This window comes from Limulus polyphemus, unplaced genomic scaffold (genome assembly GCF_000517525.1).
Source record: "Limulus polyphemus unplaced genomic scaffold, Limulus_polyphemus-2.1.2 Scaffold1231, whole genome shotgun sequence".
Classification (NCBI taxonomy): domain Eukaryota; kingdom Metazoa; phylum Arthropoda; class Merostomata; order Xiphosura; family Limulidae; genus Limulus; species Limulus polyphemus.
Window position 1 is genome coordinate 93,965 of NW_013666841.1, and position 12,168 is coordinate 106,132.

The 12,168-nt window shown below is 33.1% G+C and overlaps 1 protein-coding gene across 1 annotated transcript in view; it reads left to right on the forward strand.

Annotated features, from left to right (window-relative positions):
• The window catches only part of LOC106462715 (E3 ubiquitin-protein ligase Rnf220-like), a 67,431-nt gene that overhangs the window by 47,990 nt on the left and 7,273 nt on the right, over positions 1-12,168 (forward strand). The window contains exons 4-9 of the mRNA XM_022390038.1: positions 909-951; positions 1,584-1,649; positions 4,026-4,068; positions 5,103-5,182; positions 9,011-9,086; positions 9,571-9,661. Of these exons, the coding sequence (XP_022245746.1) occupies positions 909-951; positions 1,584-1,649; positions 4,026-4,068; positions 5,103-5,182; positions 9,011-9,086; positions 9,571-9,661 (399 nt within the window). The remainder of the gene's footprint in view (positions 1-908; positions 952-1,583; positions 1,650-4,025; positions 4,069-5,102; positions 5,183-9,010; positions 9,087-9,570; positions 9,662-12,168) is intronic.

The following is a 12,168-nucleotide window of genomic DNA, read 5'->3' on the forward strand; positions in this document are numbered from 1 at the left end:
GAATATGTCACAGTCTAGTAATGTAACCAGAGAATATGTCACAGTCTAGAAATGTAACCAGAGAATATGTCACTATCTAGGAATTTAACCAGAGAATATGTCACAGTCTAGAAATGTAACCAGAGAATATGTCACTATCTAGGAATTTAACCAGAGAATGTGTCACTGTCTAGTAATGTAACCAGAGAATGTGTCACTGTCTAGTAATGTAACCAGAGAATGTGTCACAGTCTAGTAATGTAACCAGAGAATGTGTCACTATCTAGGAATTTAACCAGAGAATATGTCACAGTCCGGCACTGCTTATTATTTACTATAATATCAATTGCACATTTTGAGCATTCCAACTAGTTTTTAGCAAACAAAACAGATTCATATAGTATTTTATGATATATCAAAATATCTAAAAATAATCAGTTGAGGAAGGGTTGAAATTCTAGCTTTAAAGGAAACTTAATATGAGCATAATGAGATAAAATGTGATAATTATAATACTGTGAATATGATTGGCGAATTTAATATGCTTTCATATTATCAGTTTTTACCTATTCTTGTTACATGTTCTTTAATGCATGAAATGAAACTCAGTTCATCCGGGAGATACGTTTGGGGTCTTACAGGTTTCCCGTTGTTATTTGTTTGTTTTTAATGTTTAAAAATTATGTTTATAAATAATGTTAAACAAATTTACCAATAATACAAATATACACAATATTTATTATTATTATAACTAAAAAAGAAAAACAAAATACCAGATTAATATATAAAATAATTTAACGAAAATACACCAGGACAAGAGCAATAATAAAATGGTCATTCAGCGTGACCTTCATGACCCCAAATTAATCCGTACTATTCTGTGCTCTCATCGGAAAAATTATTCATTTTCGATTTAATCTTCATCTTAGGGCGCTGAGAAAGTCAACGAGCGAAGGAGTTCCACAAAATAGAGTATGTAAAACAGTTCATTATTGTTTAATAGAATATTAAATAATATCAGTTCTTTATTGGTGAACAGAATATTCAATAACGTCAGTTCTTTAATCTTCAATATAATATTTATTAATGTCAGTTCGTTACAGTTTAATATAATATTAAATAACAAAGCTCAATATGGTTTAATAGAATATTAAATAATGAGTAAATAAAGTGTAGCTGTTCACAACCACTTTTATTAAGGTATAAGATAGTTTACTGTAAGACTGAGAAATAATATCTCTCAACAGTTTTGTGATACAGGCAAAAATTGCACTTGTACACATACAGACACGTGATTTTAAAGTGTTTTTAACAGAAATATTTCGATGAACAATGCAGTTTTCTTACTTAAGCAAGTTAAACTAATTGTTTTCCAACTAACCCTTTCACTTGCAAGAAATAAAGGTAATAATATCATAATGATCCTCTGATTTATTACTTTTGGTTCTTCCAGTGAATTAATCTCAAAATCGCAACTTTTCCGACCTGCACGAAAATAGCACGTGTAATTATATGTTTCACTTGCCTATAGGCTCCTGCAGGCTTATATGTGCCTAAGTAGTCGTATTATTTCTAAAGTATGAAAGTCTGTTATTAATTTATAGCAAACACCTTCTCTCTGGTGGAGCAGGAATAACGACTTGCCAGGAGACTCGAATTCTCGATGGAATGTAAGATTTTGTTTTCTTGTTAAGTAATAGCTTCAATTTGTAAGTAAGACCGCTTTAAAACAAAATTTAGCAGATGATAACATTTTGTAATATAAGGTACCGGTCATTATTGGGATACATGAATTTTGGTTTCCCTGTTTTTTTGTTATGCAAGAAGCTGTAACAAGGGCTGGGCTATCTGTGATCTTCTCGCCATTGATCGAAACCCAACTTTTAGCGTTATAATTCTTTTGACGAACCACTGAGTCACCGGGGGCTAATATTTTAATGATCAAGTTTAAATTTCAGAATCCTAGTAATAGAAGCTGCCAATTGACTTCATCTCTCGGCATTTTCATAATACAAACTGCCAATGAATTTTAAGACTCAAAATTCTGGTAATCTAAGTTGCCAATCAACTTTAAAACGCTAAATCCTAGGAATACACTCTGCCAGTCAAACTAAAATCGCAGAATTATGGTAAAATAATATGTTGATTAGATTTAAATCGCAGAATTCTGTTCGGCTATGCTACCGATCAAGTTTAAACTGAAGAATTCTGGTCATATAATCTGCCGATTAAGTTTAAATATCAGAATTCTGGTAATATAATCTGCCGATTAAGTTTAAATATCAGAATTCTGGTAATATAATCTGCCGATCAAGTTTAAATATCAGAATTCTGGTAATATAATCTGCCGATAAAGTTTAAACTAAAGAATTCTGGTAATATAATCTGCCGATCAAGTTTAAATATCAGAATTCTGGTAATATAATCTGCCGATCAAGTTTAAACTAAAGAATTTTGGTAATATAATCTGCCGATTAAGTTTAAACTAAAGAATTTTGGTAATATAATCTGCCGATCAAGTTTAGATATCAGAATTCTGGTAATATAATCTGCCGATCAAGTGTAAATATCAGAATTCTGGTAATATAATCTGCCAAGCAAGTGTAAATATCAGAATTCTGGTAATATAATCTGCCAATCAAGTATAAATCGTAGAATTCTGGTAGGCTTTGCTACTGATCAAGTTTAATTTCAGAACTCTGGTAATATAATCTGCCGATCAAATTTAAATGGTAGCAATCTGGTAATATAATCTGTCAATCAAATTTAAATCTCAGAATTCGGTTAATCTAAGTTGCCAGTCATCTCTAAATCTCAGAATTCTAGTAGCCTATGCTGTCAGTAAAGTTTAAATCATAGCATTCTAGTAATATAATCTGTCAATCAAGTTTATCAGAATTCTGGTAATATAATCTCAGTGAGTGTTAGAAGAGTGCAATTGTTTTTATGTCTGAAGTGTGTGTTACTTAATGTGAAATAGATTTCACATTAAGTAACACACACTTCTCCTTTGGCAGATCATAAATATGATATGCCAAAGGAGAAGTGTGTGTTACTTAATGTGAAATAGTATGATCTGCCAAAGGAGAAATGTGTGTTAAACAGGGTAAAGGTTTAATCGTTTCTTGTGTAGAAGAAATGTTACACTGTGTATATATATATATATATATTATTTTCAGAAGTAAAAACGTGTTACACAATTCCTCCCAGTGGCTCAGCGGCAAGTCCGGAGGTTTATAACGCTAAAAACCTGGTTCTGGTACCCGTGATGGGCATAATACAGATAGCTCATTGTGTAGTTTTGTGCTTAACAACGAACAATAAATTTTTGTGTTTATCACGATATAAAAATATGTTACACGACAAAATTAAAATGTTTTGTCATGTAGAGAAATTATTTGGCAGAACAAAACATTTATCCGAAAAATAATAAGAATTAAAAGGGTTAAATATCTGAAAACTAGCGAGTCAGTCAGTTTTTATAGAAAATACTAAAGAGACGACTTTTAATCACTTACTAGCAAAATAACTGTATGTACTTTAGGGGAATTAAACTATTATACTTTTAATCACTTACTGACAGAATAACTGTATGTACTTTTGGGGAATTAAACTATTATACTTTTAATCACTTACTGACAGAATAACTGTATGTACGTTATGGGAGTTAAACTATTATACTTTTAATCACTTACTGAAAAAATAATTGTATGTACGTTATGGGAGTTAAACTATTATAATATTTCAAAATTGTTTGTTTTACTACAAATCCACATTGAGCTCTCTGGTGTGGCCACCGCGGGGAATAGAACCCCAGGTTTTAGGGGTGTAAGTTCGTAAATTCACCGCTGTCCCACCGAGTGATTACATTGTTTAACTGAAAACACAACAACATATTTTGACTTATAACATCGGTGGTAAAAATAATTCGTTTATTAATTTAATTATCCAAAGAACAATTAGGGTACAACTCAATGTGTATTTGTGTTTTATTTTATTGGTTTCTAAATAGTTATTATTATTATTTTCTTTTTTGTATGACATAGACTTTCCAAAAGGTGCAGCGCAATCGTCACAGCCGACTCGGAGGTAAGTAACGCCATCTTACTGTTCACTATATATGTGTGCACCACATCCGAATTTCCAGTTTCATAGTATTGGAAGGTTGTTCCTTATGTACCTGTTTTAAAATTTAATGAGCCAAGAAGAGCGAAAGCGTTCGTGAGGTCTGTGGCAGTCGTGGTGTGTACTCGCCTAGAAACAAGAATCGAATTTCATACCGTGTTGGTCTGAGCAGCAACTTTTTATTGCGACAGCTGTGTCGGTGTGAAGTGGAAGTTGTAAAATTTATAGAGTGGAAACAAATGGGCCTGCATGAAATTTAATCAGCCACACATGCCGGCGAACTTCAAAATTAAACCTGCGAGAAATACTGCGGTCATGTTGAAAAGTGGAAATTTATGCAAAATATAGTCGAGGAAAAGCCGTAGGACCGAAGTGACTCGTAGTTTAATAACATTTTCCGGAGAAACGTTTTCTTATCCCTGATAATAGCCGACAAGTTGAAGTAATATCGCAGTGTCATTTGTAAGAAACAGGTTGTCTTTAATTGGACCGACACGGCTCGATATTACAACACACCCCGTGTAAGAGTTTCATATTGCTTTCAAGGAAAGCTTTAGTTGTGGGCTATTTGACGAGAAAAGTAAATTAATTTTTAAGAGTTACTTGTTTCTACCCTAGCTGGTTTCGGTTGTTTATTACTTCTAGTTTGTACTGTAGATGTGTTATTTATTATATCAAAATATAAACGTTCTTTGTCGTAAAAATTACTTCTTAAATTATAGAAGTGTTAAACCTTTACCAAACCATATACGACTTGTGTCTCTAGGGAAAAAATCAATAAAAAACTGTTAGACTTCTTTGAACAGAAATAATAACATAAGTTATTCTTAGTCTGACTGTTTTTGTTCCATCTTCTGACAGTGCTTTATTTTATATAAACGTTTCATCAAATTTTTATTATTATTACAGGAGTTACTTACTATTAGTTATGATGTAGCTTAGAGAGCTTTGACTTTGTATCGAGAATAATGCTTCTTTATAAAACATTCTTCTCCTAGTACGAACGTGCAAAGCGAAGAAGAGGACGAAAGAGGAGACATTTTGTCTGGAGTGCAATGACCAACCAGAAGAGATTCAGGTAACACAGTCTGTACGGTTAAGTTCCATCTCGAAGCATGCATGTTGAATGTAGTAATTTTCTGTTTGTTTGTTGTTATACACAAATTTGCACAATTGGCTATCTGTGCTGTGCCACCACGGGTTTCGAAACACGATTTTTTGCGATATAAACCTTCAGACTTACTACTGAAGGGCCAATGTATTAGTAAGATCGATCTCTTTGATATATCGAGTAAAAAAGTCAAGACAGTAAACTAAAATTGGGTTTTTTAAACACGAAATGCATTCTAGAGCCCTTCAAACTAACAAGTATCATGTAAAGAATTCTCTATTTAATCTAGAGCCCTTCAAACTATCGTCTACGCGTAAAAAGTTCACTACTTTATTATACAGCTCTTCAATCTAACGACTACGTGTAAAGAATTATCTACTTTATTCTAATGCTCTTCAAACTAATGACTATGTGTAAATAATTCTCTACTTTATTCTAGAGCCCTTAAAACTAACGACTACGTGTAAAGAATTCTCTACTTTATTCTAGAGCTCTTCAATCTAACGACTACGTGTAAAGAATTATCTACTTTATTCTAATGCTCTTCAAACTAACGACTACGTGTAAAGGATTCTTTATTTTATTCTAGAGCCCTTCAAACTAACGACCACGTGTAAAGAATTCTCTACTTTATTCTATCACTCTTCAAACTAATGACTATGTGTAAATAATTCTCTATTTTATTCTAGAGCCCATAAAACTAACGACTACGTGTAAAGAATTCTCTACTTTATTCTAGAGCTCTTCAATCTAACGACTACGTGTAAAGAATTCTCTACTTTATACTATCACTCTTCAAACTAATGACCACGTGTAAAGAATTCTCTACTTTATTCTAGAGCTCTTCAAACTAATGACCACGTGTAAAGAATTCTCTTCTTTATTCTATCACTGTGGTCATTAGTTTGAAGAGCGCTAGAATAAAGTAGAAAATTCTTTACACGTGGTCATTAGTTTGAAGAACACTAGAATAAAGTAGAGAATTCTTTACACGTAGTCATTAGTTTGAAGGGCTCTAGAATAAAGTAGAGAATTCTTTACACGTGGTCATTAGTTTGAAGGGATGTAAAGAATTCTCTACTTTATTCTAGAGCCCTTCAAACTAACGACAACGTGTAAATAATTCTCTACTTTATTCTAGAGCCCTTCAAACTAATAACCACGTGTAAAGAATTCTCTACTTTATTCTAGAGCCCTTCAAACTAACGACCACGTGTAAAGAATTCTCTACTTTATTCTAGAGCCCTTCAAACTAACGACAACATGTAAAGAATTCTCTACTTTATTCTAGAGCTCTTGAAACTAACGACAACGTGTAAATAATTCTTTACTTTATTTTAGAGCCCTTCAAACTAATGACCACGTGTAAAGAATTCTCTACTTTATTCTAGAGCCCTTCAAACTAACGACTACGTGTAAATAATTATCTATTTTATTCTTTAGCCCTTCAAAATAATAACTACATGTAAACATTTCTCCAATTTATCACGCAAATCATTCGTCACAAAAATAATAACCACATGTCTTTTCGAAATAGAATTCTAAAGCACTCGAAGATCGCGAGGCGTTAACTGATTAATGTGCCAGGTTCAACATCGGTGATGCCTTTTTAAGCTGGATGTGTTATAACAATGACAGTCAGTAGCTGCATTCAGGTCAGAACCAGACAAATTACGGTGGCGGGTGCTGCAACACAAGGCACCCTCCGTCTGGCCAACAATAAAAAATGAGGGACGACTGTACCTGAGTCCTAGCTGTCTTAGACTTAACCTTTTTGTCTTTGTGTCGTATAAGGTGAATTTCAGGTTGGAAAATATATTTTTCATCCTTGGTTTGTCCCTTAGCAAAAATATTATACGAGGAGAAAACAATGTAGAAAATTTTGAAAATTAGCTCGAGCACTGACGGTGTCAAAATGTTGAAAAAACAAACAAACACGAATATAAAATATGAGTGATTAGGAATGGTATTTCTTTGTTGATTAGCTAATCTTTAAACTCACTATAACTGTGGATTTGTATCTGATGTGTCAATGACTAAACTGAAATACTCATAATTACACTTCTATTTAAGCGAAACAAGAACTTTACTTACCTTTTACAAACTGATTTTAAAGCCTGCTCGAATATTGATGTCAGCATGAAGCTAGAGTTATAGCATGGTTATAACTGGGGAATTATTACGTCACGAGCTGAATAATTCACACTGTTGACTATGACGTAACAAATACACGGAATTTATCATCTTCTGGTTCCTTCGTCTGTAGTATCACCGTTGTTTCGCAATTCATAGCTGACGAAATATCTTTAGCATTATTGCCATTGTTAAGAACAATTCATATTTGATGAAATACCTTCTGTGGCATCGTCGTTGTTATGAACAATTCTCAGTGGGCAAAATATCCTTTGTAGTGTCATTGTTGTTTCGAACAATTGATAGCTTACGAAATATCTTCTGTAGTATTACCATTGTTACGAACAATTCATATTTGACGCAAATATCTTCTGTAGTATTACCATTGTTACGAACAATTCATATTTGACGCAAATATCTTCTGTAGTATTACCATTGTTACGAACAATTCATATTTGACGCAAATATCTTCTGTAGTATTACCATTATTATGAACAATTCATATTTGACGCAAATATCTTCTGTAGTATTACCATTATTACGAACAATTCATATTTGACGCAAATATCTTCTGTAGTATTACCATTGTTACGAACAATTCATATTTGACGCAAATATCTTCTGTAGCATCGTCGTTGTTTCGAACACTTCTTCATTATACAGTTTCTTCACTAGAACGTGGTTGATTGGTCATTATTCAGAATTTCTGATCAACCATTAGCAACTATATGAATTTAAAATAACAAAAATAACTCGCATGGAGAACAAAAGTACTTTATGTTTTAGTTTTATAAAACTGGAAAGCTAAAACCAGTGCAATGATCATAATGCATCTAATTATTTTTGGATATCCTCGCAACCACGCTGTTTATAATATTTTTGGACATAATTCAAATAATTGGGTTTCAACAGCCTAGTAGATTCACGTTAAGCCTAAACCTATACTCTTAAGCAAAATGTAAAATACTGTTTATAACTGTAATTCTAATTCAAAAACTTTTGCTCCAGGTATCACCCGGTGGGATAGCAGTAAGTTTACGGACTTACAACGCTAAAATCCGGGGTTCGATTCCTCGTGGTGAACACAGCAAATTGCCCAATGCAGTTTTGCTCTAAAACAAATAAACGAACAAACAAAGCTTTCAGGTTATTCATATAAGAAACTTAAAACTTGAAATTAATGTTTGCTGATTGGTTTAAAAACTTTGGTTAGGCTGTTTTGGATAGATAACTGACTTGGTTTATTCATATAAGAAACTTAAAACTTGAAATTAATGTTTGCTGATTGGTTTAAAAACTTTGGTTAGGCTGTTTTGGATAGATAACTGACTTGGTTTAGTTCGTTTCATTTTACATTTGAATGATATATATGTTACAGTATTATACATGAAGAAACCATTTACACTTGGATTTTTCATTGTAGCAAGTCGGCTTAATTTATGATATATGTATTAATGTAGATAAGGAATATTTCCAGTTTGAAATCAAAATAAACATATATTTGAAGCTAATGATATCTATAAGTACAGAAGATGTTAGCAGGACATTATTTTAGAGAAAAAATAAATTTTTTTAAATTTAATTTTCGGGATCTTTAGCTTTAAGCCTGTTCATTCTGTCACTATCTGTAATAATGGCCTAAATTGTTTTATTGAACTTAAGAAAGAAGCCAATGACACGGAGGATAAGACAGTGAGCGTTGAGAGGTACGAACACTCTCGTGATTACGAGTATACAGGTGAGATACTAATAAGAGCATTTTTTTTTAGAAAGAACTAATTATTGTGTTTAAATATTACACTTCCAAAAAATTTGTTCATCATGATCAATATATATCAACCTTTTCTTGTGTGGTTAAATGAAAAAACTGATGTTCGTTCGGCTCAAAAACAAAGTCATCACAAAAATGACATCAGCTTATCAAACTGGGACATGCCATGGACCGCAGTTGTGGAAATAATGTATTATAAACGATCTTATAAACCAAATTCTCTAGTTGTAGCTAGAGAAGGACAGCTTTTGGCTTCTATAGTCATTTTTCTTGTCTATTTTACAAACGATGTTTGCAGAAAGAATGCCAACAAAAGAGAGAGAGGATAATAAAAAAAGCTGAACTTAAAATATATCATAAGGACGGGTAACTTACTTTTTATTTTAAAGTAATAGTTAACAGTATTTTAACTTTAAAGTGCAAAAAACGTGATTTTTTTTTCTATTGCCAGGTCTTCAAACCAAAAAAGATAATGGTAGAGATGACGACGAACAAGATTTGAACGTGGATGGCGACGACACTGCCACCTATGGGCAACCACAGTATCCTTCTATGCGAAGACTAATTTGTGCTTAAAATGTCCTATAAATATTAAATAACACAGAAGGTTGCTTTGATTTTTACAGCAAATGAAACTGCAAATATGCAGGTTTCAATTATATTCCACAGTAGCATAACAAATATGCGTTTGTGTGCAAAACCGAGAGGCCTCCAACAAAATAATATAAAATACTTTGAAACTATTTTATAGAAAAAGTAGAAGCTCAACTGAAATTATTCCAAGACTTTAAAAGAAAACTTCAGAATTTTAAGATAATTTTCATCTTTAAATTTCATTTTGATACTAAGTAAATAAAATTGTTTTTTACGGAGGGTTAATCGCACTGTATAAAAACGATGTTCGAAAGACCGTACTGCACAGATGACCATGGTTAGAACTGTTGTCCTGACAGCACAGTTTCTAGTGCAACATGCTGAGGAAAAAAACTGCGATGTCAGTCTTAAACCCCACATCTTGTTAAACGTTCCACAAATTCTCCCTCCACTGTACGCGGACATTGTTAAACTTTCCACAAATTCTCCCTCCACTGTACGCGGACATTGTTAAACTTTCCACAGATTCTCCCTCCACTGCATGTGGACATTGTTATACTTTCCACAGATTCTCCCTCCACTGTACGTGAACATTGTTAAACTTTCCATAGATTCTCCCCCCACTGTACGTGGACATTGTTAAACTTTCCACAGACTCTCCCTCCACTGTACGTGGACATTGACTTCTAAGGCCACTTTTAAGGGAATGACATGCACAAATGAAGGAGGGGGCGTCAGTTATTCCTATATTTTCCTATTCATTCCCATATTTTAAAGAAATACCTATTCTTTTTTATCCCTATAATTTATAGAACTCCTATATTTTCCTGTACTTACGAAATTGGTAAGCAGGAAATACAAATGTTCAAAATAAAGGACATAATTAATTTAAACATTTTGCAGAAAAAAAATTACAAAATCATATCTTTTAATTACTATTTATATTTCTGCAATTTTCCTCAATATACTTGAATTTCTTTCAGGTGAGGCGCCCCTGCCCAGCCCAGGCACTAACAGCCTCAGTTGTTGGATATGTACTACCTGGATTCATTCAGATCAAGGAGACCATTATTCTCAACTTTTAATGGACTAGGGATTTCTTTGGCAGAAAAATTAAAAACATGATTCTGATAATAAATTCATCAACATGGGCAAATGCAGTATTAAGTACTATTGTGGTAATAACAGAAACATTTGTCAGTTTTGGAGAAAGGAAAGTTCAAAATATTTATTCTGGGTAAATGTTAACTAGAGCAACATATCTAGATGATTTTCAAAGAAATGTTGAAAATGTGTTAAAATATCCAATAACTGAAGCTGTTTTAGAAAATTTTCATGACAATCTAACAAACATTTCAATACTTATTTCAGGTAAGAGTCGATAATTGTTAATTATGCCAGGAGACAAAACTAAGTTTAATAAAATGTGATTATCTGAGGTGGATGGAGATAGACATTTATTGTAGGTGTGGTGTGTTAAAAGAAGTACTTTGTATCAGGCAAACTTTACCATCTATAAATGTGAAATCGAATATGGCAATAGCGGACTTAAACAAATTCTTAAACATGCATCAGGATCCCATCATAAAAAAACTGAATCAAACATAACTCACATTCAAAGGTCAGCCAACCACTGCATCTCAAAGGAAAGTACCAGACAGATTTTTGCAGGTGAAAAAGCAGGGCCCTCTAGTCAGATAACTGAGATATTAACTGGAAAAGATAAACTCACAATTCTGACTTACACTGTAGCAAGCATCTTGTGCGTGGAAGTTATCTGAGCAGCATTGTCCAACACAAGTTTCAGATCTAGTGATGGTACTGCTGGAACATTCAAAGCAATGTTCAAATGGCCAATAACAGACAGTGTCACTATGAGCAGAAAAAGGTCATCTTGCCTACGTCAGATGGTTTGGGTCCTGCTTTCACTTCTGTTTTGATATATGATGTACGATATTGAAATAACTCTTTCTAATTGCAGTATGATGAACTAATTCAAACACAGGTAAAGAAACAAATGGATCTGTTGATAAGGTACTGGTCCCCAACCCATGATGAAGTCTGGTGCAGGTATTACAAGACATTGTTCTCCTTTCATGCAGATGGAAAGTTTGTTGCCAAGCATATGGTGGAAACATTACAGGAGGATTGCATGCCATTGGAATCCTTAGTTGCACCCCCCCCCCACAACCAGTGGCACAGCGGTATGTCTGCGGACTTACAACAATAGAAACCGCTTTTCGATACCCGTGGTAGGCAGAGCACAGATTTCGAAAGTAATATTGATTTTTCTTTATCACGTAAGGTATTTTTACAAATCTGGAAGAAAAAAACTTTTACTTAGGTCAAATTATTATTTAGTTTATCACAGTGAAAATTGTTTTATTATTATGTTTGTTGACAAAAATACAAATAAACTGAAAGAAAGGGAAGAACACTGATGCCAAACGAATAT